General features: G+C 40.6%; 2 protein-coding genes across 5 annotated transcripts; both read right to left on the bottom strand.

The window, feature by feature from the left end:
• Positions 1-424: 424 nt before the first annotated feature.
• Positions 425-14,944, bottom strand: LOC111838275 (alkaline ceramidase 3-like). Of its 2 annotated transcripts, XM_023801110.2 has the most exons (11): positions 14,832-14,944; positions 9,581-9,691; positions 8,897-8,949; positions 8,344-8,396; positions 7,051-7,132; positions 6,033-6,068; positions 3,112-3,170; positions 2,911-3,012; positions 2,423-2,527; positions 2,053-2,098; positions 425-1,942 (listed from the first exon to the last, which is right to left on the bottom strand). In XM_023801110.2, exons 1-11 carry the CDS (start codon positions 14,929-14,931, stop codon positions 1,889-1,891), a joined length of 801 nt encoding a protein of 266 aa, XP_023656878.2. In that variant the 5' UTR covers positions 14,932-14,944; the 3' UTR covers positions 425-1,888. The 2 variants fall into 2 exon arrangements, with proteins under 2 accessions (XP_023656878.2, XP_072557530.1); XM_072701429.1 differs by lacking the exons at positions 8,897-8,949; positions 9,581-9,691; positions 14,832-14,944 and adding an exon at positions 8,851-8,858.
• A 4,357-nt stretch (positions 14,945-19,301) lies between these two features.
• tsku (tsukushi small leucine rich proteoglycan homolog (Xenopus laevis)) lies at positions 19,302-27,907 on the bottom strand. Of its 3 annotated transcripts, none has more exons than XM_023801106.2 (2): positions 27,575-27,907; positions 19,302-22,094 (listed from the first exon to the last, which is right to left on the bottom strand). In XM_023801106.2, the coding sequence occupies exon 2, from the start codon at positions 22,086-22,088 to the stop codon at positions 21,045-21,047; it is 1,044 nt and encodes a 347-aa protein (XP_023656874.1). In that variant the 5' UTR covers positions 22,089-22,094; positions 27,575-27,907; the 3' UTR covers positions 19,302-21,044. The 3 variants fall into 3 exon arrangements, with proteins under 3 accessions (XP_023656874.1, XP_023656876.1, XP_023656875.1); XM_023801108.2 differs by lacking the exon at positions 27,575-27,907 and adding an exon at positions 27,416-27,525; XM_023801107.2 differs by lacking the exon at positions 27,575-27,907 and adding an exon at positions 22,210-23,548.

Genomic DNA, 27,907 nt, shown 5'->3' with positions numbered 1-27,907 from the left:
CATTAAAGAGTTTTTGTATACTGTCACTCAAATACTGACCAAATCTCCCCAAATGGTCCAAATGTAGAAACATTACGGCTAACTCTGTTTCCATCTGCGTGACAGGAACGCAGAAAATAACCTTACAAAGACACCACAGCTTCAGGTTAAGCCTTTGGGGGAAGATTCTCCACCCCTGACATCAACTCATATGGGGTCTCTGTACTGTGCAAGTTCTTCTCTTACTCAAGCTGTGTGTCCAGATATCCCTCATAACCCCCCTAACCCTCTCCCTCCGGTCTTCATTACATTTCTGGGGTTGTCAGTGTTCATACATTTCCGTACAGCGATTCCACTATAAGCAGCTATTATATAAAGCACAAGACAAAACTGAATTTCGAGAAAAATATTATCAGTAATGAAGAAATCACTTCAGAAGACAGAATGAAGAACAAGGTCTATTTTTATTAATCAAACTGCCAGACACTAAATTACTGGCAGTTGCTTGCAAATACAGTACATTTAATCAACAACAAAATGATTGTTATCCACAAAGGCACATTCACCCATTTATGAACACAAGGTCAAAGAATGTGGTTTATCACAGATCTTCATTATCCAGTTATTTTCAGTCATCCAACAATGGTATACATTCTGAGTGCTTGTGTTTTGATTAAAAGCTACATGAGTAAAAGCATAATGATAGTAAAACAAAAATACTATAAACTAATGCTATAGAAACAGACCCAGTATTGGAAAAAAAGAACAGAAAATCTGATCACCCATTGTGCTAATAATATATTATAGTATTGCATCATTTCTAAGCATTGCTCATGAATTACGCAATATAACTTAATGATTTCCTAATACACATGTAGCAAGGCCATTAACCATCTGTGCAAATTTGCTTCGAAGGAAAATGAGGAAATAAACAAAGCAAGAGGATTTAGCAATAATGAAATGAATTTCATGGCAACGCCCTGTACAATTCATGAATTTCAGACTAAAAGTTCACCACCCACACTTCCGCCCATGCAATACAAGTAATTAACATTAAACCATGTACTTGTTTCAGTCCAGTGTTTAGGTAGACAGCACAATCAGGAGGTAGATTACACAGCCCCCAGATTAGATCAGCTGTTTGCTACAAATATGCACGAAATCAACTGTTAGAAAACATTGGTGCAAACAAATATTACAGTTATAACTCTCATGTAATTTCAAAAACCTATTTTGCAACTTACTGACTTGGCAATAAAAAACTTTTTAAGCTGTCATAAATTATGTGAATTATATTTTCAGCAATAAAATTGTGTGTTAATAAAACAAAAACATAACAAATGTGAAAAACAGACCTTTCACCGAGGAGTAACTTTTAGGCATCATATTGTGACCAGCACAAACCTTTAACTAAAAACATATTAAAAATCAAATTAAAAATCTTTGTACAGCCAGCCTTCAACACTGTAAAAGTGAATCTGAAGTCAATCCTTTAGAAAACATTACTTAGCATGACTTATACACAAGAAATGTGACAGTGCTTTAAGCACACAATAAAATTGCATTCCTGTTGCATGTATATCTCGATCATTTCTGTTCTGCTAAAAACTTAGTGTTGAAATTATACAACAGTAATGTACAGTCAGTATTCCTTGTATGCTAAATATGCAATATGAATTTAGTCTAACATTATTGTTTTGGATCAACCTGGACTATATGAATGTGTTTTCAAATGTAAGGATTTTCTCAGTGACTGAAATGGAACTTAGGTTCAGAAGCAATTTTTAATTAAAAGAATAATCCCTCTGCATGTCGGTAAAACTATATTTAGCCTGTAGCATTTGAAGGGCATTGGTGTGTCCCAGCACAGCAATGGCTGTTGATTTTCTTGTGCTTTATATCTTCGAACTCAGAAAGTCTTGTCAATATCGACGTGAACCACAGGCCACACCCCATAGACGAACTGTGATATACCCAAAAAGAGCAATTACACGAAACATTTTGTCAAAGAAAAAAAACGAATAAGGCCATGTAGTATGGTGGATGTTAGTCTTTTCAAAACCCCATACTGACCTTTACATATGATCTGTGTTTGAGGTAGGTAATCCTTATCTGAAGGCTATGAAACAAGAAAAAACACAAAAGGGAGATGCATGTCATTCAAATGTGTAAATGCATAGTATGTTTATCCATAAAAAATCCCAATAACCCGTAAAATTAGGTCTCAAATCATTTATCAGGCCCATTAACTAAGGTATATTTCCCAAAAGCATAGTTCCTAACACAATTAGCAGCTTATACAGTTGGAACCATGTGACTGAATGGTTCCAACTATGTAAGCTGCTAATTGGAGCTTTTGGGAAACATACCACCAATCAGGCCAGAGCCCTACTAAGCCAATCAGAGCTGATCTTTAGGCGTAGCGGTAAGAGCTCCTCTTCACCTGAAGAGTACATGCAGGTAAGACCCCAGGCCCGTCAGAATATGCCACAAGGCATGGAATTGCGTCATCGCCCCGACCAAAGGCGGGACCCTCTTTCGAGCACTTCTGCGGAAGAAGTCAAAGGCGTCAAAAGAGCATCACATACTGCAATCAGTGGCGAGTGCTGGCTAAACAGGAGATAAGAAGATAGAATTTTACAATATCATAAATAATTTCTAATACATAATATAAAGCTTTCTAATTCATTATTATATTCTTCTTCCAAACTGCACTACTGGCACGACAGCTGCAAAACAGTAACAAATTTGCATTTTTATTTACAGACAATTGATTGCCTTCTTGACTATGGGTTATTTCATTTTACATTAGCGTTTAGCTAATTGTACAGAAGCATGGAAATAAAAACGATCTATAAACTGCTGCCCTGCTAATTGATGTGTCTGAAAATGAACAGGTTCCCAAGTGGGACAAGGCTGGTGGATATTTACTGCAGTGTGCTGCAGAAGAGATTGTCTATATTCCACAGTGCGAATCCCAGCAGGAACACCGCTAAAGATGTGTAGGCGAGGCGTCGGAGATTTGGGTACACCCTGCGAGGAAGCACAAGGGCCTTCATCACCCGGAGGCACACGACAACCCCGAACCCAAGCGGCAGCCACTCTGCGGTGTCATGCGGACTGAACACTTACCAGCTGACTATGAACAGGGATCGTAAAACCAGGCAGCTCACTAGCATCCCATAGACAACCTAAAAATTCAGAATGGGGAAAAAAACAGTTTTGTAATTAAGATTTCTTATTATTCTTCTCAAATATCCAATTAGGTATCTTTTGGGTTCTGATTTCTTTATTTAGAAAACCAGTTTGAATGGCTGCTGGATTTGGGCACGATTCTTGCAAGTTGTGGTCCTTTTATATATAACTATGCATATAAATTTTTATTAAGAAAACATGATTCCCAGGGCTTGAAGTGGGGAAAAACTGGTGCCGGTTCTCCCCTTGTTATTCAGTACCAGGTGCCGGTACTCCCCTTGTTATTCAGTACCAGGTGCCGGTACTCCCCTTGTTATTCAGTACCAGGTGACGGTACTCCCCTTGTTATTCAGTACCAGGTGCCGGTACTGAGTACTGGTGAGTACCAGCCCATTTCAAGCACTGTGTATACAGTATAATTCATTGTGTTTTCAAGTCATGCACAAGTCATTGCACAATGCTATATTTCATATATTCCACAATGCAACACATAAATTTAAAGGCATGTCACTAAGGTGTTGCAGTAAACTTCAACTGAGCCCAGATACAGTTACATCTGATAAAACAGCTTTAACAAAAGCACCAGAAGACAAATATTTAAACAACCTTCATCACTGGTTTATTGGGAAAATCAGTTTGCTATTTTACAATTGGCCCAGCAAGCAATTAAAGGCACCCCGGAAGATCTTTCACTGCCAACAAGACATCACAATTCTTCATTAATAAATCATTGAATGGGTCAAACAATTCTTAAAGTGTCATCTCACTGGGAAATATCCTTAAACAATCTAGATCTTTAATTTAGATTTTTATGGTTAAGTCCTGCTGTTTATTTGTCAACCTGTAGCGTAGTCATATTTTTATGATTAACACAATAGATAACACTGCAAACTGAGTAGAGGGCCCAGCCACTAGGTGGTGCTAGTTCAATGTTCAAATACAAGAACTGAGCTTGATGACGGTCCCCAACTCATCAGTAATATTTGCTACAGTTGGGCCTATTAGGTTGACGTTTCATTTGAAACCCTTTGATGTGCCTTTCATTAGGGCCACTTGATTGGACAATGTGAAGTACATGCAAGTAACGCTACAAGCGCCATCCTCCACAACTGCTCACAAAAGATAAACATCTATTATACGGGATACTCCCATGAAGCAACAGCCTCCAAACAAAAAAGCCTTTGAGAGACACAATAACGACATTGTTTTGATTCAAACGGATATGCTCCGAATCACCCTGTTCTTGTCTGGCCGATCCCAAGAAAAACCCTTTCAAATGTCAAATCGCTCAAAACAACTTTTGCAGTAAGAGCCTAAAATGTCACTAACTTCTTGTTTAATTTCCTACCTATTGGAGTTTTTCACTGACAAACTTAAATGTCCTTAACAAGCAAGATCATAGCACAAGAAACCACTGCAATTCAGTGAAAATATTTTAAAAGGAGATGACTGCCATTTCTGCAAAGTAGACAGTAGACATTTCTTGATTGTCATCATCACGAGGGAAGAAGGCCTGTTTCTGAAAGTGGACAGCCGTACTGTATGTGGAACAAAGGTTAGGGACATGTTTTTAACAGTGACACACCAATCTGAGTACTACAGTTGAACTAAAGCGCTTACTGGTATATATACCGCGAACATCCCAGTTGAGTAAAATCAATATGGTATATGACAGCCCCTTGGAATGTCTGGGAGGCGACACTATTAGCAATGGATCTGACTTTGTATGGTGTTGTTGTCCGGACTCTGCCCTAGGTGGCCGTGACTGGTCTGTCGGCGTGAAGGTACAGCTGCGACCGCTGGCCCTGCGACTGGCCCTCACATTTTCCTTTTAACATTCCCAATTTACCGGACACCTGCCTGCCACCAGAGGTGATTCTCGGGACCCCAGGGGCCCTAGACAAAAAAACTCCATGGAGCCCCCCAAGTCCCCCTCCCCTGGCATGGTAACATTTATTACCTTTATTTTACTGTGAAGCGTAAATTAACAATATTAACAAAGAGAATTTGTTAGAGAAACAAGAGCTTTATTTTCACTTTTGTGAAAAATAGAGTACACAGATACAACAGATGTAATCATCCGCCCTTAGGGGCCCCATCCCAGCTCGGGGCCTCAAGCCATTGGTTGCCCAGCCTCTCTGGTCACTGCGCCTCTGCCTGTCTCAATCTACTCCAGCTTCCTGCATTCCCCACGCAGGCCACTGACCTAGCATTCACGGAGCAGCTTCTTTGACCTTTGACCTGGCTGCAAAACGTCCAAGAGTCATCTGCACAATTCGTTGATTTCATCTTCCACAAACACTGTGAATGATGTCAACATTCACAAGGGGCAGACACAACCTACTACTGCTACAGTAACAGTATGGGCCCCTTACAAAGTTCAACTTTGAGAAGCCAAGGAAGCAAGGTGACTGGCCTAGAAACAGTTTTCAAAAGAGACACTTAAATCTCATTGACAAAGCCACAACTGACCTTGTTAAAAAAAAAGAAAACAACGGAACGTATGTTCTGAGTTGGTTTCCTTTGTTTCAGCCATGGGTTCTCCAACGATACTTGATCTAGAGGAACCGGTATCAAGAAACATCTAAAAGGCCCCAGGAGATATCTGACTCCCAAACATACCAAAATGAGCACAGCACATCTGCTACATCGAGGACATTTTAGAAAAATGGCTTAATGATAGAGATGCCGCCCCACATTTGATTGAAAGAGTTTCAGCGTTTTCATTGAATTCATAGGCAACCAAAATAAATATTACATTTTACTCCAGTAACTTTAACATTAATAATTAGTGCCTAAATCCTGTTGGTACACATGGCAGATTTATGAATTATTGTTCAGGTACATAGATCACCAACCTGATGAAATACTGGCTCCTTCCACTGTAAATATACCTGAAAAAAAAACAAGTTAAAACATTGTCACTATGTCAATAATGGACAATAGTCAATACCCATACATGACCTGTTAAAAACATGTGCTGTCCAATCCACTTCTCATTTGCAACATCAAGCTAGTCAGGCCATTGACCAAGGGTTCACACAATGGCCTCTTTGACCTTTCTTCACCTTTTTACTGTGATCCACAATGATCTCTTTCAGCAGATACACTGGATCAAGTGGGATTGTTGGATAAGGTGCCTGGGGGCAAACGTACCATGGCCAAAACGTCATCATTCGCAACATCTGACAATGTACTGGCTAATTTGTTGAAGGCCATGTGGTTCAGATTGTGTTTCATGACCCCGTCCTATCAAACGCTTGGGCCAACATCCACATTAGAAGATGGATCAGGGGGAAAGGCCAGCCCATGCTTAGAAAGGTGTTTTTAAAAGATTAAAAGAGGAAAGATGCTTGTCCTCCGTTTTTGAACAGCTAGTCTGCACCTGAATTACATACACAAGCAAAATAATATAACCTCTAGTTGTCTGAAGGTCTCATGTATCGGGCTAGTTGACATCAGATAAAATCTGAAAATCTCTCTTTCTGCCAGTATCATTTTTCTTCCCCTGAGGGTTAGACAACTTTTTAAAATTAAACTTTTTACAAAAAAAAATTATGCGCAATGTGCAATACAAAGTCCCAAATACTGTCACAGTGACATGCCCAAAAAAAAAAATCTAAAGCAGTTTCAACTGGCTTTCATGCAGAGATTACAAAGGGTTGTATGGAACGTCAAAGTGGAAACGCCTCCGGATGAAGTTACCACCCCCCAGCAGTGAGCAGGTGAACGTTTGAGACAAAAACGCTGCAGCAGAAACACTGTGAGCTTTAACCTGAATAAAATCTCTGTGTTCTACACTTGCGTGTGAGGGCAGCATCAACATGTGTGCCACACACGTGAAATAACACTGACAGTGAAATAATTCAGACTTACCAGTGTGACACTGATGCTGAATCCCAACAAGATTGTTATGAGCAGGAAATGGACAGTCTTTTCTTGCTTGAAGCATTCATATCTGTCAGAGAAAAACCAAAAACATAAAAGGGGGAGATTCGAAATGCCAAAAAATGGCTTTCCACAGCTACATGGTGTACAACCAAAAAGTTGCACGTGACCTTGTTCTTAAAGAGACTCAAAAGAGTTTCATGGGCTGCCTGTAGTGTGTTGAATGACAATGACAAATGACAAGGCCGTACTGTTACGGAGGCATATGACATAGAACTCTGATCACACTGATTATACTGCACCTCCCTCGACAAAGTCAACTCATTGCTGTTTATCGCTACAAAACAGAGTAGCGAGACTTAACAAGGTTATACATGAATTCATAAATTTGACTTATTTATATGCAAACTATCACATGAATGAGAGGCAAATTGCCACAGTTTTTCACAAAACTCAAGTAGGGGTTTGCTACCTTCCTACACCTGAAATCAATCTCCCTGAGAATTCTACACTTTTGTAACACTTCAGGTATCTACTTAATCTGAATATATATATATTCTATTATAATCCCCATGCTTTGACCAAGGTCTGAAACAACTGGGCGCTAAGCATTTCACCTCTAAGACTAATATGGGTTACAAACCAATGAGGGTAATGGGAGGGTAATAATATGCATGTCTGTGAAAAGTCTCAAGGTTGCCCATACAGCGTGAGGATGTTGCCCATGCAGCGTGAGGATGTTGCCCATACAATGTGAGGATGTTGCCCATACAGCGTGAGGATGTTGCCCATACAGCGTGAGGATGTTGCCCATACAGCGTGAAGATGTTGCCCATACAGCGTGAAGATGTTGCCCATACAGCGTGAGGATGTTGCCCATACAATGTGAGGATGTTGCCCATACAGTGTGAGGATGTTGCCCATACAGTGTGAGGATGCAGACCACTTACAGTACAGGCTTCAAACAAAGCCCCCTTTCATTGCTGGAGGAGGAACTTTCCCAAAAAAGTCATGCTGCATTAAATCTGTACGACCAGGACAAGCCTCGAGACGAGGCACGGGCCACTGAGTGCAGTACTCTTATATCTAATCATCAGACCAACCAATTTATTACAAATATATTCCTCACAAACCCAAAAGCTGGTAAAGTATATTTGGCCATATTTGTTACCAGTAATGCACACAAGTTCATATCTTTGTCAACTTAATGAGACTTCTGTCAGAAACTGAAAATATTAAAAGTCTAAGCCAACTTAGAGCAGTTGAATGAGAAACACTTACACGCAGTAGAGAAAGATACAGCCGCTGTAGATCATCGGTAACTCATCCAGTAACTATGGAGGGGTGGGGGGGGGGGATTAGGGTGAAACAGAAAGTGCATCATTCAACATTAATGCAGAACTGGAGTTCCCGGCATGATCAGACTGGTCGATCTGAAGGTAGTGTGTAAAATATATTCTCCGATGACCTTGACTGGCACATGCCATAGTGAAGGCCATTACAATTTAAACGTATGCCGATATTTCAGGTTTCAAGAAAGCTATTTGACGCTTTATCTTTTTCTTTAATTTTCAGCCCCATGATTTTTAAGAAGTAAATTTATAGGTACTCCTTAGAGGATTTTACCACACTGTTTGGGACTCAAGGCCTCCCGTGATTCTGACCAGAATAATAAGTTGGAAGATGGATGGATGGGTGGAAGGATGAACGGATGACTATTTAAATTTAATTTTTTTGTGTTTTAACAGCCAAGAAGTAAAGCAGCCATGATACAGGTACGACCCATACCTGCATTTCATATTGTAGAGTCATATGGAAGCACCAAGACCCATACCTGCATTTCATATTGTAGAGTCATGTGGAAGCACCAAGACCCAACGCCAACAGCTGGAAGTGAAGCAAAAAGTTCTATGAGGAATGATACTGCAAAACCCATTATTTACACTTACACGCATTTGCTAAATGCAGCTCACACAGCTAATACACTGAATGCAGCTGAATGCGAACACAGCTATCGAGAAAATTACAAACTGGCAGTACAGTTAAGAAGCAGTGAGGCTAACGATGGTTTGTGTACTATCAATCAGCATGGAGTATGACAGGATAACATGTAATTATTACATGCCATGATTAACACAAAAGGTTAATTGCACTTTTCTGTTTTTAAAATGATCAGTTCCTGAAAGGCAACAAAACTTCTTTTATTGTCTATGATGAAATGTCTGTCCTCAGTAAGAGATGAATCATAATTGTAATCAGGTTTTTACTACATATTCATAAAGCAACTTCAAGAGGTAAGAAAAATATATTCACTGATGATAACAAAATTGTGTTTGGCAGGGAGGTTGCATATCCAAATTCACTCCCAAATAGACCATTTAATCCTTGGATTAAAATGTCAGCGATGCATTTAAACAAAATGATACAAGTGATAGGCTTCTATTGTCAAAATTAGATAAATATCATGACAAACATCTAACCAATGGTTTAACGCCAGGTCAGGATGAGCAATGCTTACCAGCAATTCCGAGAAATGCGAGGACAAAGCGGATTTCAATGCCATCTCTGAAAGTCTGCAGGGCACCGTAAAGCGGAGGCACGATCATTATCAGGTTACTGACTGTGTTCCCTGCAAAATGAGACACTCCCGGTTAAAACTGCTCCAGGTTCAAGGCGAGACGTTGCAATTCTCTCATTCCTGCACCCCGGCTCGTACTAAATTTAATCCAAAGACATGACGTCCTTGTGAATTTGGTTAATTTTAAAGAAGTTATTTTTTTACCGTTTTAGGTTTCTTTCGATGTGTTTGCATTATGTGCATAGCTAGAAAATCTGGGCCCACTGACAAAATGTCACCCTCGCGCCCCCCCCCCATTACACAACTGTATAATTTCACATATTCATGGGCCCCAGTGAATTTCTGGGGCCCCTGAATCTGCCAGTATATCCATGCCCCCACTGAGCCCCTGACTATGCATAATGGTTTGCTCTACATGTCCTGTCTTTGTTTTACACTGTTGCATGTATTTCTGCACTTTATGTATTTCTTGCTATATGCAAAGGAATTTCCCCCTTATGTACTGTACACAATCATTTTAGCTGAATTTGTGTATACAGAATATATAAATATATACATACATAAGCATCATAAATATGTATCATAAATGTATGATAGGATTTGTCTTAAATTTATTTTTATTCAACAGCACATAAATCTCCACTAAATCCAACATTGTAAAGTACCAGTAAAAAGTCACGCCTAGACATACCTGCTATTAATATGACTATTTCAACTATGCTATTCACCTTATAGCAAAAGGCCTTCTGGCAATGAAGTAATGCATATCAAATATTGCAACGACCAAGAGAAGCATTCAACAACTCAAAATTTTAGCTAATTTTGGACTATTCAGAATAGCCCCCTTTTGCATGGAGGACAGCATTGCAGACTCTTGCCATTCTTTCAGCCAGCTTCCAGATGTAGCCACCTGGAATGCTTATCCAACAGTCCTGAAGGAGTTTCCACAAGTTCTGGGCACAAGTTGGCTACCTTGCTCTTCGATCCAACTCATCCCAAACCAGTTCAATAGGGTTTACATGTGGGGATTGTGGGGGCCACGTCATCTGTGACAGCGCTCCATCTCTTTCTTTGTTTATACTTACTTCATAACCTCAAGGCTTGCTTAGGGTCAATATCTTATAGAAAAAACGAATGAATTTCAGTAGGTGTGCCCAAGCTTTTCACTGTTACCGTATTTTGGCACAGAATGTGCCACATTCGGCACATTGTGAACTTGCATTCCCTTTATCCAATATTAATCTGCATTAATACCATTGACTTGGGAACAAAATACATTGTTTCTTCTTTCTCAACACCATTATGTTTCGAATTGGTGAAACATGGTAACTGCATTCACTGACATGCAGAGAAAAAAAGTCATATTTCTGCATCCCACCACAGTGAAGAAAAAAAAACAAAAAAGCTGAATCGCTGTTTGATGCCTGTCAGTTTCTGCTCTTGCCAGCTCTGACTCTGTGAGCACTAACCATTGTTCCACTTTGCTGACATGCTGAAATCAGTGACGTGTCTCTCACTAACGCTTAGAACGAGCCAAAGTAATAAGAAAACAAATAGAGATTCTCTTTGTTCTGTTTATTCCCTTAGGTTACCCTAAAGTCTGGAACAAAGTGACATTTAACTACACAGCAAAAACCAAGATTTTAAAATCAGATTTAAAACTAAGGGTACCCCCAAAAATTCATATTTAGACAGTTTCTCTCTCTCTCTATACCCACACATAGATACATATACACACATACACATGTACATACATATATATTCATATTTATATATATTCATACTTAGACTGTATATATGTATAGAGAGAAAAACACACACACACACACACACACACACACACCTACACTGTATATATATACACACACACACACACATTTATTATTATTTATTTATTGAGCTTGTTTATTTCGAAACACCATGTGTCACCCCAGTAGAGGGAGGGAAGTTGATTCAATATTTTTTACTTTTGTTTTTTGACAGATAAACATTGTGTCGTTTAAAATAGAAGACAAAGTGCGTCTGTGGAACCAGTTCTTCAAATCCTCACTGACCTGTCATGTTAGTTTAGAAAAGCCCAACCTATAGTACTCAGCAATCTCTCCCAGCTCACTGATAACTCGCATGAAATCCCCAACGACTTCAGACGGGGTGCAAATGTGTCCAAATTTGTGTAAACCTGTCCAAATGTTCAGTCACTGTCACGGACCGGGGCCTCTACATTACTTACTGTAACCCACTACACATTGTTCCTCATTGCAAATGCAATATTGATAAAAAAAAAGGACAAAAATGAAGAGAATACTAAGAACAACATGGACCAAAATAAGCTATTAGATCAGTGTTAGGAGCAGCTGCACAAAGTATACAATTAATCTTTGGAATGCTTTCATTCCCAGTCCCGGGCATATCGCATTCCATTCTCAGGTGACGCTTGAATAAGGTGACCTAGACCAGCTCTCACTCAGTAAATTCCTCAGAGAACAAGCTCTGGAGAAAAAATCACTGCAAACGCCTAGAGGCTGTACATTTCTGTTTACCCACCATTCAGTAGTCAGCGCGCCATCATTCTGATCTCAAAGGACTGTTGCAGGTACGTCACTGCATTTTCCTGCCTTCACTGCGGCCAGCTGAGGTCAGGATGGCAGAGAGTGGCAGCCTTGCCCCCTTCGTTGCCCTATGACCTCCACCACGGACACGTCAAGTGGGCACGTTTAGGATATACGAACATGCCAGCTAAGTCATGTCTATGACAGCCTCTGCTTTCAAAAATGAACCCACATCTTTAGAAACACGTGGGGTTGACTACATGCTGGTGACCAGTCATGGTCATTGCCACCCAACAAGCTTTGCGTGCTAGGAGCCCCAAACACCTTGCCATCCCCCTGGCTGCATCAGCTCTGTGCAGCTTCTCACTGTCACCTCCATATATGCTTCATGGGCCAAAACAAGGTTTAACAACACAACGTAAGTGTGCTACATCCTAATGCAAGGCATTCCTTTGTTTGCGATTGATTGCGTTTGATCAGTGACTGATTGTAGTTTGCTACATGCCAAAAAGTCTTCAGCCCAGCTGTCATCTTGATAAAATGTGACCTGCCCCACCCCCATCTGGAAGTGAAAGAAAACGAGGTCAGCTGCAATAACTTAAAACACATAAAACACGCAGCACCGACAGAATAACCACACTGACGACAACCATTATTCACGGCAACGCGGCTTGAAGCGCCACTTTGCTAAGCTATGCACAGGAAATTGTGTTTTGTCTACAAAGGGAAAAAAACAAATAGACTTAACTATTCTCACGAAAGCACCACCGCGTTTCAAACCAGAAATAATCGTGGAGATGACAAAACAGCACCTGCCACCTGTTAAAATAACCATTAGGAACAATGGTTACCGTGAACGATTTACAATTAAAATGGGATTTCCAAGAAGGCATTACAAATTGCAACGCGGCGTATGGCACAGCAGCAGTTTTTAATTAACCTTAAGTCATAATTAGCCGGTGGACTTGTATACTTTACATCTAAATTGTAGTCACAGAGGACAAAGACAAAATGAATTAATGTTTACGCTGTCAGGCGTTACGAGAGGCCAGACCTAACTAATACATTTTAGTGCAGTTGCAGGCAGAACAATCCACTGCCAGTAGTGATAAGCTGATGTTCGTTAGTGCCGGAGGGTAACGGGGCTGAAACTCCAACCAGGAAACGCCGAAGGATAGTTCCTGTGCTCTGGACTGCTTCACGTCAGCAAAGACTGACGCGATTGCAAGTTGTAGAGGGGAAAAGAGCAGGTTGTTTTCAAATCTGGTTAGCAGCCAGCTCTACCAGCATTTAAAGTGGCGGCGATTAAAATATAGTACACCGGTCACGTGTCACACGGTCACGTGAGGTCAATAGCAGACTATGCATCATCTAACCTCAAATTTTAGAAATCTGATTACCAACGAGACTTCTCAAGTACATTTTAAACACGCATCAAAAGTTTTATAAACACGGCCAGCTACATACGCTTGATCATGTCCCACAGCACAAACCACTTCAGAAGCTTTGCTGGCAACTTCAAATAAATAACAATGAAAATGAAGATTGCATCATATCTTAGCCTGACACCCGTTTCCTTCCAGGTATATTCAACCTTATGAGACAGGTGTGTATGTAACTGTTTGTGTCAAGGGGGGGCGGTATTTATTGCAATCCCCGTCCATACTCATTTCACTTTAGTTACTAATATAGGCTACTATCACATTGCAATAACTTCAACCAGTAGCTAGGAGGCTGGTGGGTATCTGTCCCCCGGGCCATCGGGTTAGGGGACACCCCCTCTGGTCAACAATGTTACCAAGTGCTCCTTTGGTAACAGACGATCATGCACAATTCGCAACAATGTAACTTATCGGTGTAAACATATTTAGCATTAGGCCTAATAGACGAATACATTCTCAAGCTGTGAATCGACGGACTATAAAGGTTCTGCAGAGGATAATATATGGTTTGTATTGCAAATCTAGACTGACTGGTTAATCTCGGCTGGCGCCAGGCGTGTATTTGCGCTCTGGCCATTAGCTAACGGACGAAGTTCAATGGACCTTTTTACTGCAGCCCGAAAACGAAAGTGGATGCGGATGGTTCGGATCAGGGCAGCATTAGCGGACCGCTTTCGAGATGTTGCAACACAGTAAGGCAGTAACTTCCAGACTAGAACCACAAATGTTAAGCAATGCAAACATTTCTTACCACAAGGTGATCGGAATAAAACTGCAGAAGTTGCGACTACCGTGCATTCCTGCATCGTGAAGCGGGATATTCAATACATCAACTATACAGTGCTGAGGACTGCAGTATCTTGTAGTTCATTTAAAACAATATTCTTCTACACATAAACACAAAATGATTGACATAGCCGGCTCGCCCGCGTGTAGAGGGTAGCTTGTTGTAACTTGAACTGTACGATTGTTCCGGTGTTAACATTCAATAACCAACTTTCATAAGTACTCTGGTCGTTATAATGTTATAATGAAAAGTGTGCATAAGTGTCACATAAGTATTCCAGCAAAAGAGTAGTCATGAGCTTTGTAGTGCATATAGGAAAAGGGGCCCTGAATAGAGCACCTTCCTGCTTTTCGGCAGGCCTACATTTTTTGTTAGCTTGTTTCACGCCATCAGCATGTACAGGTTTAACTTACAGAACTCCGCGATGTAGAAGGATACGGCGTAATTCTCCTCGCACCAGTCCAGGGTCGATGTCGGACGGCCCCAGTACCCCAGCCTGTCATAAGGAGCCATGATGGAAAAGAAAGTGAAGTAGTTCCTCAGAGGAGGAGGGGGTAAATTACCATAGTAACGGTACATTATTCAGATTTGAAAGTAGGCGGGATATATGACCGTAGGTAAGCAGGTACAGTCGGGTCGGTTTTTTTGTGTGTGATTTAACTTTGGAATGGAATGGAAGCATACATCAGTAATAATTAACCTAGTAATAATTAACCTATTAGTAATAATAAACATAGTGGTAGGTGGTGGTAATAATTATTATTAATAATAATTATTATTGGTGTTTTATTATTTTATTTGTTGTTCTTATTATTATTGGTGTTTTATCATTTTATTAATTGATTTAATTATTATTATTAATAATAATAATAATAATAATAATAATAATAATAATAATGGTGGTGTTAGCATTAGGCCTAATAGACGAATTCATTCTCAAGCTGTGAATCAACGGACAGTAAAGGTTCTGCAGAGGATGTTGTTATTGCTGTTTGCTATTCGTTTTGTTTCCGTTTTTTTTTTTCTTGTTGCTTTTGTGCCTCGTAATGACAAATATGAACCTGGGATGTCACAATTTCCATTACATGGAGAGTAAGGGAGACGAAGTAATTTCCCGCGCAGCTTTGCGGTCGGTGTTGTAGGTTTAAGTCTGAGGTCACCTGCAGTGGTCTCTATGGTTAGGCAAACTTTGGGACAAACAAACAGTAGCCCGTGCCTGCTTCATTGATTCGAACAGACAATGTATTTACAGAGAGGCTACAGTGTAACAATAAATAGGTATATTGTCAACCGTGCATGTCCCGAGGGTAAACGAACTTAAAAAAGGTGTGGGCCCTATACAAAGGCCACAATTACACGAAACACCACAATTATTTGAATACTTTCAAGTTAAAAAAACGTGTAGATGGGGCATCTGGAAGGTAAAAAGGAGGAACATAAAAAACGCATCCTGGATCCGTACGGTTTGCGGTTATTTACGCGTGGATTTTGCCTTATACTTAAAAACTTCCCTTTCCGGCTACCGCTGTAAACCTCATTTATACACACATGGTTGTTTTTTGCCTGAAGATTAGTGAAACGAATTTATTAGATAAATTGCTGACAGCAATTCCATAAAGGGAACATTTTCTAGAAACACAAGCACATCCATTGAGGATAGTGAATTTCCCGTTTGCTTGATTGCCATGGGCACCACTATAGGGTAGAGATAAATGTAATAATAAGCATCATACATTACCGTCCATTATTAAGTGCCATGGGCAGGCGGAGGAATTCTTCTAAACGTGCGATTTTTTTGAAATGGTGTCTGATTTGATTTGCGCGACATCGAAATCCCTTCCTCCTCCTTAAATGGGTTAGAGAAGTTGGACTAAAACCATCTGCAAGTGTCGTTATTGAACGCGCTGTGCGGTGTCTCAAAATTGCATATAGGATAATTCCACGAGGCACGTAGTCAGGTAGTAATTAAAATGAGGAGCTTTAACCCCACACGAAAAATTTCGGACCCCCCCCCCCTTAATTCTTTTCTGGCTACGGACCTGAACCCCACATATGTGAAAAGGCGTTTATTCGTCATTTTTCTTCAATGGGAATCTCTATCCATCCACCCTGACTTTCAATTCATTTGTAGTACAAGGACACTAAAGTGGATGTGAAATAAAATCTCATTTGTAATGTAAAACCACTTAGGATAAATAGGTTATTCCTGTCATGACCAACCTTGCTTGATGCTACTTCTGCCTAAATATCTCTGAGATGTTCTCTGATTGGTGAGGTATGTACGAGAAAAATCCTCCCTCACTAACTAACCTGCTATCTCGGTAAAGACAAAAGGAGAGAGCAATGTGTTGCGTGGCAATTGATGCATCTCGCATTTCTAGGTATAAAACAAGTCTTCTACTGTGTAGCCAGTGGAGGAGGACCTTCAGCCCTATCTCAATACAAGTCTGCTCCCAACAAATGGAATCTTAATTAGAGCTGGCAGCTCAAAGCTTGGCCCCCAACAAACACTCGCATGCATAATGGCAGCGTACAAAGAGCATGACCAATTTTATTAGACCAAAAGGCCACAATATCATTGCCTTATTCTTCCCATGCTTCTAAAGTACTTAAAAGATGTCTATTGAAAGTACACTTATCCTGGATAAATAAAATTAATTAGATTACAATTCTCTGCAGTTGTGATGGACAACATCCAACATTTTTCCTGGACGTGGCAGTGTATAATTATGTTTGAGGTATATCCTCCAGCAAAATATGCATCCACAGTTACCCTTAGTGTATTATGCTGAAGTATAGATACATTTCAGCAGTACCTTTGGGGACCCACAGACGGTTCATGTTTTTGCTCCCTCCCAGTTCCATACTAATGGCAATTCCTAAACACATGTTTGCCAAAACCACGTCGCCTACGGGTTCTTCGGAAGTCTGCCGGTCTGCCCCCTTGCCCATTCCTCCGCCGCTCCTTCGACTCCGCTCCGTACCTCCCTCCCTCGTCGTCATTCGCCGGCTGCATCTTGGCTCCGCCTTGCTGACCAGACCCCGCCCACGGCTCCTCCAATGCGCCGCGCGTCACTTCCTGGTTCCAGAAAAGCCGGACAGCGAGTTAACTCGGGAGCTCTGCTCGTTTTTGGACTTGTGTTTGGATTGTTATTGGCTGATTCTTACTGTGTATGACTGTTTTGGTTTCCCGGTTTCTGACTTTCTGCTTTGCCCTATTGGTAGGCTACCTTTGCCTTCGGTTTGTTTGTCTTCTGGTTTGAACTCTTGCTTAGCTCCTGACTACTCTCTTTGCCTCGCCCTTTTGGATACTCATACTGTGTTTCGGCCTGTGTGTTTTCTGTACATGTCTGTTAGGTGCGTAAGGGGTGACTGCCTTGTTGTTTTTGCGAACGTGGTGTTTACTGTTGTTTTGGTTTAGGGAGTTACTTAGTCTTTGTCATTTTGTTTCCTCTTGTTTTCATTACCTTCAGAGTTAGCTTAGTTTGGGACGTGTTCGTTAGCTGTTTTGGTTATTTTGGCGTGGGTCACTCCCGAAGTTTGTTGCACCTCGTGTTTGTAACCGTGTCTGTGAATAAATATAAAAAAAATACAAAAAAAGATCCCTTTGTGTCCTGTGTTCCCCTTTCCCGTTCCCTGCTTGTCCTGTCTTCCCCTCTCCCTCTCCTCTACCTTTCTGGCGATCCCCAACCCTAGACTGGGGATCGTAACACCATGCATGTAGAAAGCTCTTGCAAACACAGAGGGGACTTGTAAATCCTACACACAGAGCTGAGAGGGATCAGATCATCCCTCGGATTTACTACCTATTGAGCTACTCTGTCTTACTGTTCCATTCCTAAAGCAGTGTTTCCCAACCTGGACCCTGTCAACCCCCTGGGACTGATCACATTTTTGCTCCCTCCCAGGTCCCAGTAGGCAAAACCTGAACTGAGCCAAAACACAGACTGTCTGCAGGTCCCCAAGGACTGGATTGGGAAACACTGCATGATTTGAGAGTTAGAAAGGGGCTGAGCACCAGAAAATTCAAAGGATGTCCGCTGTGGGCCTTTGTCGCACAGACTTGTAGTTGCTGTGGGAAAGACTGCAGAAAGATTTGCACGAAGGAGAATTCTGGGCAATGTCTGTACTCTCCTTTCCCTGCTCCTTCAGTTCATGATTCCTAGAGGACGTGTCACAAAGTGTCGTCTAGTGTTTCGGGTTTAAGGCAAATTTTTTTCTTTTTGTGAAAAATTTTGCAAAAAATACCCCCCACAAAGACAGCAGTCTACACAGACCTAGAACTAGACGTGCTCAAAATTAATCCTTTTTTTCTTTTTTTTGAGGGGCAAGTGTATTGGGTTTAGGCATTAATGCTAGTATACTTTGAGTCAATAGAATCGGATGAACCTCGCCCCTTTTTTGAGTCCCTAGCTTCAGAATCCACACCACGCCTCTGTTTTGTGTGGAATGGATCCTGCTAAGGGAGGGGGTCAGGAATTCTGTTGACGTTGGCACTTGAGAATAGCACTCTGAGACCCCACCTTCCACACCCAACATGGCTGGTGGGGAGTAGCGATACTGTGTCAAATGATTTCACCCTCCAGTGTGGTAGACAGCGACTGTCCTTATAAACATTTCACCACGATGGCAATGAGGTCACTAGGCTGCGTTTTCGGCTAGCTGTGATTATACGGCAACACGCGTACGATATTAAATATGGACGTGTCCAGCAATCGGACTCCTCTTCGAGCAACAAAAAGGGAAATTGCCTGTATTGACTCTGACTCTGCAGTGTACACAGACCAGGTCATATGTGAAGAATCCTTTAATTCTCATGTAACATATACATGCACACAATGTGTTGACATCCACATACAAAAAATTTTCTTTAGGATTCATGATGCTTTATTCAAGATACTTTATTTCCATTTGTGATGCTGATTCTCACATCAGATAAAACACAATGATGAAAAAGATTAACATTAGTAAATATAATAGTTCAATAGTACTGTATTTTTTATTAAGAGATTTACTTTAGCCATTCGCTTGTTTTCTGCCAGCAGAAATAATTCCATAGATGTTATTTTTCAATAAAAACATGAAAAAAAGGGGAAACACTGAAGCTTTGTGATAAGAAAGTATATGTCATGGTGTTCTGGTTCCTTTACCAAGTGAAGAGGAAAACTGGGATTGTTCTCAATGACCGGTGGAGTTACTAAGTTGTTCATGTTAACTCTATGCAAACCGAAGGTGAAGCTATTTGTGACTCCTAACCAAATCAAGTACTAAATATGTTTCTAGTCTTCAGAATTATGAACTCTTACTGTTTAAATGAAGAAAATGGTTATTTTAATTAGTTATAGCAACCAACTATTACATCCCAAGAATTAAGACAGGAGTATCATAAATAAAATTTATATTCACAGTGGAAAAACACAGGAAATGTACCCACCCCCCTTCTCACTGAAAATATACCTAATACATTTTTACATTTCATGTATATCGGCTCTCACACACACATACACAAGGTTTGTCTTAATGTTCCATCTAAATTGGCAAAGTAGCTTAATTTTGTCTGTTATCAGCTAAGATTACAGTCAAACACATTGGTTCTTGGGGTAGCAAACCATACATTAGTGAGGGAAAATATGTTTAGGCTACATGTTAACCATGTAAAACAAAAGTACATGGGGTTTCACAAAAACACACCTTAAATTCAGAGCTCTGTTCCTTCCATGCCCAAGGGGGCTTTTATGCAAAAACCAAAAATGTATTCATGAACACGGCACTACACGTCCAGCTACTTACGACATGGTCAGCTGAAACAACTTTAGCATCTTGTTGCTTGGTGTGCTCTGCTAAGGCAACGATATTCTTTCTCCGTAACAAATACTTGGGACAAATATTGTGTAAATACATGCTGACGTTCAGCAATACTGAAATACATTTCAATATGTCGTTCTTACCATTTAGCCCAGTCTTAAAAGTTACAAGAAATATAATAGAAATATAATCTACTAAATCAATGAGAGTAGGATTTAGGTGCTTTTTGTGTTCCATTGCATATATTCAGCTAATGCATATTTTTATACAATATGTCTCGGCTCAGGAACATAAGTCGTTTTTCAGCTATCCAGCTATGTGGTTTCAAGGGACTGTAGATTACATTAAGCTTACGTCTAATTCTGCTGTCTGACGATGCTCAGGTGGAGACTGTCCTTTAGCATCAGAATTTGCACACTGTGTAAAATCAGATTTTCATCAGAGTGTGGAAGGCATGAGACATGAACTCGGCCATGTCAAGTTTCCTAAAGAAGACGCACAGAGATGGTCAGTATTCTTAGCATGTTTAACGCAGCATAAACTCTTTCGTTTCAGACCTCAGTCCATATCGTCATCCACAGTGTTTTCATATCCTAGATTTTGTTTTAAAAGCTGCAGTTTGCTTGGATTTAATATGCATATGTGCAAAGGTATGTTATTCTTAAATTATACTGAAATAAAACCTCAAAAGACAATCATCAAGTTTAGCAGGAAAAAAAATAAAAAAACTATATATATATATACATAATTTTTATGATAAAGATACGTAAAGGCACAAATGAAGGTCTTTTTGTATAGATAGTATACTGCAAAATAAAACCTTATAAACTGATGTCACTGACATCACAGGTAAGTACCTCCCCACTCTTAGTCTGTCCGATCTGCCTATGGAACTGGCCTTGTTTCTGGGTCTTCCAGCACTGAATATTTTTCCCTAGAGAAAGACTTCGGATACTTGGCACATAACTCAAAATGTTATCTGGCAATGACATCACGCCAGATTTAGACAAGTTAAGCTCCTGTAAAGCGATTAGGCCAGTGAATATCTCTGGATTCAACGAATCCAGCTTAGGGTTATTTGATAAGTCAAGGACCTGTAAGTTCTGCAGGTCTTTGAAGCTCTGGGGCTGGATTGCAGTGAGTGTAGGTAGACCACTAAGGGACAGATGGACCAGATCCTTCAGATCTACAAATACATCCTTCTCAATACTTGAGATCGGATTTCCATCCAAGTTCAGATACCTCAGGGGAATTCCACGAAGATCAGGCACAGTTCTGAGTAAATTCCCTGCCAGGGTTAGGCTCTTGATATTGGGAGGGCCTGTGTGCGGTCTTCGAGAAACGGCTGCCAACAAGTTATTGGACAAATCCACGCTGATGGGTTTCCCATGGGCCTTAGTCGAGAAGATGTCCAGCCTCAACTCCTGGATCTTGTTGCTGCTCAGATCTAGCTCTGTCAGTGGCAGGCCTGTGAAGACCCCATCCGTCAAGTCCTCGAGGGAATTCTGGCTAAGGTCCAAGGTTTCCAGATATCGTAGTCTGGAAAGTGCATTGGGGTGAACTTCGGAAATGTAGTTTCTGCTAAGATCCAGACTGACGAGGGTGGTGTACCCGGGGCCTGTGAGCATGGAGTCTGTGATGGTGTAGATGGAGTTGGAGGACAGGTCCAGGAAAGACGTGTCTAGTGGGATGGGAATGGGGGCTGAGCTCGGTCCCACGCCACTGCAGTACACCTTGGTCAGACTGAAGCTGTCAAAAAGCCCATAGTTCTCCACTTCACAGCGACACCCTGGGTGGCAGTTCCTCACAGATCCCACTTGCGGGAGGAGAATCAGAGACAGACTCACGCAAAGGAGAATTGCCATGGCGCCCTGAAAGAAAACACAACAGCCGCGTCAGATTGTTGCGTCACTCTTACTAATGTCATCCGTGGGAGTGGAAGAGCTGCCAACGAAATGGAAATCCACAGCGGAGTTGTACGCGAACCTCGTCAGCTGTAAAAGGGTTTATGACCCCATTAATGTCACACGTGTACGCCAGAGGCAAAGTGCTGTGTAGACGGTGGCAACAGACTGGAAAAGAGCCCCTCTCTGCCTCCACAAGTGCTGCTTAAGGGACGGGAGCGAGCATCTGGAATAATAATCAGCATACAAGACAATCACGGAATACAGCACAGGAACCTACAAGATTCTATTAATATAAAAAATGTCTTTTTAGAACACTAACAATATACCCTGAGCATAACAGGGTATAGCAACAGACCTCTGAGCTTCGTAGCCAATAAATGGTTATCTCCACCCTCGAATTCGGCGAAGCAGATGATGTAACTTTTTCTAGAAAGAAAACTAAGAAAGTCATTTTCTGTCGCATTTCCAGCTAATTCATCCAGATCCACTTTTATGTACATTTATTATAACACAGAGTTTTGACACTGACAGCTCCGAATCTGATTTTATGTAATTATTTATTTTGTTTTTACTGTCCTGTATGTCTTCACAGGCACATCTTAAACTATGCCCTGGAAAAGTTTAAAATGAAAACTTTAGATGCTGTTTACATTCCAACAGACTCGTAAACAAAAACTCTCTTTGAGCTACTTAGTCCATTATAAGGAATTCTGCATATTTAGGCTTCCATGTAAACGTCCAGCTACTCGCTTTCATGTTTCCTAATTAAGAGCAGTGCAAAGGGAGACACTCCGAAATGGAAGACAAGTGCGTCACATTTGCAGATTTTAAATTTCCTTTTCAAACATTGAAGCCAATTTTCAGCGTTTCTCCCAAACAAAAACCAGATAAACAAAACATTCTTAAAAGAATCTCGATCGTTAATAGACATTTCAAACTTCAGTAGCTGCCTTGAGATTAATGGATAATTGCTTGGAACCACTGCGATATTTGTAAATCATACGCAATTTAAATCTGAAAATGCAAGGTAAGACAAGTTAAACCAAATAAACCAAGTGACGACAAAAAAAAGACGACTACGGTATACAGACAGTCCCCGGGTTACAGGCAAGATCCATTCCCTAAGTCTGTCTTAAAGTCGAATTTGTAGGTAAGTCTGGAAGACAATGACATGGTACATAACAACGATAATAATAGTTTAATAATAAAAGTAGCTACACATAGTACTGTTCCGTACCTCAAGCAGACAACTGGCTGACACCACGCAATGTATTTACGAGAGTCACAAAGTAGCGTACCCAAATTTATATATAATACACTTTAAGGTAGTCCATTCGTAAGTATGAGTTGTCCATATGTGAGATGTTTTTAACCCAGAGACTGCCTGTACTGATTAACATACTAGTTCTGAGTGCTTTGTTTACAGGCTTCTGAGTAATGCTGTTTTTTTTTTTTTTCCTTTTCTGCAACGTTCACTGCCAAAAAAGAGAAATCACACCTTTATTCTGATGGGACTACAGTGACTGGCAGGTCTGGTTTCGTGTTCTTCACTTCATCTCAGGTGTGGAAGAATTCTATACATCCAAATACCTGTCTGAAAGCCGTGAATGCGGCAGATGCTTCCCAAAATACCTAGCACTAGAACAACAACAACTTAAACATATATATACACACATATACCTTAAAGTCTGTGGTTGTAATGTCCTGCCTGTGTTCCGCTTCTTCTCAAACCCCAGTTTTCCTCCTTTTTGACGTCTCAGCGGATTTAACCCAATTTTGTTGATCAAAGCGCTCCATCCCAATTCTTCCCTTCAATTTCTCCACGCTTTACCATCACGGTTGCTGACTTGCAAAGCATTTTCTTTACCAGCCTGGACTTTAAAACCCAATACAGAGACTTTAAAACTTCAAAGCTTCCAGAGGAGAAAGATGCTTTACAGATTCGCTTCATCTAACAAATACCAAGGCCACACCAAGCGAATATCGTCTACGGCTTCTAGTATGGGAAATGTCACAAATGACATTGTAAATAAGGACCGCCTTCCTACGACTCTTAACGTTCAGTACTGTTTGTGTAACGTGCCAATGACCTGCTACATTTCAACTTTTGACAAATGCCAGTCTGCTGTTTAAAGAAATTTCCCTTCTGACGCCCAAATGCACACAGGCTATAATGAAATGTATGAAATTCTATGCTTTATACACAGCCGTTATTAGCTGTGCGCGTGGACAAATGACCGGTGAACCTTTTATAAAACCCAACAACACAACTGTTAGCAAAACAAAGAAATAAGATATAAACAAAGTCATCAAGTTCCGCAGAAGATAAACTTTATCTAGTACCTGGTATTTTCCTTCCCTGCAACACAGACCAACAGCCAAGTTGATACAAAATGGTTTTGTATATAAGCTTTTACATACAGAACAACTATACTCTGACACGCAGTTTAAAACCACATTAGACTTGTTTAGCTACTGTAGAAATTCAACCCACATCAAATATTAGGTTAATAAATAACCCTGAACGTGCACCCTGCATTTGTACCGACATTCTCTTTTTCCAGTCCAAAATCTAACTTTTCCACTCTGCGTGCAACTTGCCGGATCTGGGAAGATCCTGGCATTTATCAAATATCACTTGCTGCCTCTGAAGCCTTTATCTAACACAATTCAAAAACAGAGCTGTTTTTATTAATATACTAGTTTTCAGGTTGGTAGACTTTTTTTAACTCGTGCTTTTTTCCTTAACTACTTCATCAGTAAAGTTACTTGTTGGCTATACTGTACAGGTATGTATGATCTCAGTCAGTTGTTTTAAAGGATGACGTCGTCCTTGCTGCAACTTGCATAGATTAATCTGCAGAATGTATTCTTCTGAAATGAATGCAGACTCCAGGTTATGCATTTATCTAACTTCTCTCATCTTTTTTTTTTCTGAGACCACTGCCTGAATCCCAATTCTGAAAGAACTGCCTGTTCCCAACATATTTCCTCTGCTTAGACAGACCTGTCCTTAAAACCCAAACTGACTACTTGACTGAAATGCACCATTATCACTTTAGTTACCATTTTACTTTGCATCTGATCCCTCTGTTTAATTTCTAATCTCCCTTCTTTACCTGTGATAGCCTGTACCAAGCATCTCTTACCTCCATATATTTACTAAAATTCTGACGATGCCACATGATGAATAATGTTCCTTGTTGGCCCGAATCACCATTTTTCTAATAAATAAATAAATAAATAATAAAAGTCGAGTTTCTAATTTCACTCACTACATCCTTAACTAGTCGTCCTTTCAGCCAGCTGGCCCTAATTTCAGAAGACAAAAACCATCTATTTTCACATTTTGCCTTGTTTCTTATTTAAAATCATAATGATCATCACTTGTAGGTGCACAGTAACTGCAGTACAATTTAAAAGGCAAAGCTTGAACTGCTAACAGAAAAGAAATAGAATCACCTCGACGCTTTAGCACAAAGAAATGGCCTGCTGAACTTTAATGAGGCTCCCGTCTCTTTGAGAAATTCTGCTTAAACGCTTTTCACCCAGCGAGACTGACAGCAGCGATCAAGTCCCAAAGTCACAGCATGAAAACAATTAAATTAGCAGACGGTCGACTTGTTAATCCTATAAGGCTGAATTAATGCGTGAGATTGGTATGAAAGGGTTTAATACAGGATAAACGAAATAAACAATCTCCATTTTGTGACTATTTTTAAACAGCATGTCAGTCATTAAAGACTTCATTACACAGGCGCATATAAATAGCTATAGTATGTAGTCTTTATAATGGTATGTAGTCAATATATGTCTGCAGAGGTGGAAAGTTCCAGTCCAGAAAGTACAAATCCTGACCACAGTTTTGTTTCAACCAACCAGTTGAGTACTAGGAGTCACAGTGACAGAGTACTGAAATGGTTGGTTGAAACAAAATCTTGGTCTGGATTTTATCTTTCTGGACCGGAACTTTCCACCTCTGCATAACCTCCTGTGTGTGCGTCATCGCAATGCTATTTCAAATTGGTAACAGAGAACCATTTCTAACTCTGATGACTTGTCCAACTCAAATGATTAGTTACCTCTTAGCTCTCTTAATGGGACAGAGGTGGCACTTCCAGGAGAGAAATGAAAAATCAAGGCTCCTTGCAATGTGTCTCCTTAATGTCTGTGAAATCTGAAGTGCCAATGGAATTATTGCCCGTCAACATAAAACGGCTTTATGCAAGAAGGAGGCATTTCAATTTGGATGAATGCAAACATATAATGCCGCTAACTGCTTAAGGTAGATAAGTCAATTACGAAAATTAAAACTGCATTCCAGTACAGAAATGTTTTCAGGATATTTTCAGGACAAGTGTTGGCTTATACTTGCAAGAGGAATCTGAATCAATAATTTACGAAATCCATGGAATCAACAGCCAACCAGATAGCAATGGCATTTTTAATACTTCATTACACGTGCTTTTATGTTACAGTGTTTTTCACTGAAATAACATTAGGGAATAAGACTTAATTGTGAAATGATCCGGTAACTGAAACATAAGGACGTTTGGAGAGGATAGATCTATATTAACCAGAAAGTCTCACCTCGTTTAATAGCAGCGACACATTAAAATTATTTTTGAACGTATCAGTAGACATTCTGCAATTTCCTTTCTTTTCATACGTAGTATCGAGAATGATACGAATTGCTGTATAGTGCTGTAACCATAACCAAAAATGAATATAAGGAAGAAAAAAGATGCTATTTATTTTGAATTAAGCAAAATATAGTAAACGTATGGCATTCTGCTCAGTGTCGACACAGACCCCGAGTCGGGGAGATTGGGAGGCGCCCGCGAACTGCTCCCTGTACGCCGCAGATCATATTACTTGCAGCCGTGGCAATCGTTACCTTAAAGCTGCGCCTAACGCACGCTTGCAGGATATCTAACTTCAGTCCAGACATCCACCCACCTCCTCTCTCGCCAACCATGACACACGGAGATCGACTCTCTATCGGCGCATCCGCATTGTAAAAGTTTTTAACAACTAGATCAAAACGTATAACGGCTCATTAAGATATTCCACGCGCAAAAGGACCAATTAGGCAACTAATATGTAACAGTTATGTACAAACTTTGATAGAAACGGATACTTTTTTAAGTTCTCGTCGAAGTCACGATCGCAGCCCTATGTTCTCGGGAATAAAACCGGATTTTTTCCCCCAGTATTTAGCTTAAGATCTGGCTCTTCCCATAACATGAATCTGGACTTTTAAAACATTTCCTTGTTAAATTTACCTCCTCTGCTTAATAGTAAAGCGCTTAAAGTTGTCAGATCGTAGTGGGTTTCCCTTCTACTTTATCAAGCGAGATGATCCTGGATCTGAGCAGAGACCGATTTTTCAGGGGGGGGCGGTTGCTCATATTTGTAAAGTGTCACTTACGGCATATGCTTACCGTGATGGTCAAAAAAATACAACGACTTCGCCTGCCTGGATAGAACGGCGTGGGGGAAAAACCTCAGAGAAGGAGACGGCACACCTCCGGCGCACATTTCACGAAGACTGGCCGCCTGCACCCCGCCGGCGCTCCGCACCTCAGCGTGTCTCGCTTGATATTCTCCGGACGCTCGCAGGCGCTGGCGACACGCTCTCTAGCGGCGAGGCGCTTCGGGGGACCATCGCGAAATGACTCGGCCGCGGAAATAACGAAAACACATTCGTCAAGACTGCCTTGAAAAGGACGCTTCAGGGCCGCCGCTGCATTCTTATCTTACCTGGAAATGAACTT

The sequence above is a fragment of the Paramormyrops kingsleyae genome, chromosome 17, assembly GCF_048594095.1.
Source record: "Paramormyrops kingsleyae isolate MSU_618 chromosome 17, PKINGS_0.4, whole genome shotgun sequence".
NCBI classification, from domain to species: domain Eukaryota; kingdom Metazoa; phylum Chordata; class Actinopteri; order Osteoglossiformes; family Mormyridae; genus Paramormyrops; species Paramormyrops kingsleyae.
The sequence above is the reverse complement of the archived record's forward strand: the minus strand, read 5'-3'. Positions and strand labels throughout refer to the sequence as shown.

Coding starts and splice junctions, on each gene's coding strand:
- tsku (XM_023801106.2), bottom strand. CDS start 22,088: ATGGCAATTCTCCTTTGCGTGAGTCTGTCTCTGATTCTCCTCCCGCAA.
- LOC111838275 (XM_023801110.2), bottom strand. CDS start 14,931: ATGGCTCCTTATGACAGGCTGGGGTACTGGGGCCGTCCGACATCGACC. Junction 8,397..8,896: donor CTCTACAATATGAAATGCAG/GTATGGGTCTTG, acceptor ACCCCTCCATAG/TTACTGGATGAGTTACCGAT. Junction 2,528..2,910: donor CTCTTCTGCAGCACACTGCA/GTAAATATCCAC, acceptor CTTCTTCCGCAG/AAGTGCTCGAAAGAGGGTCC.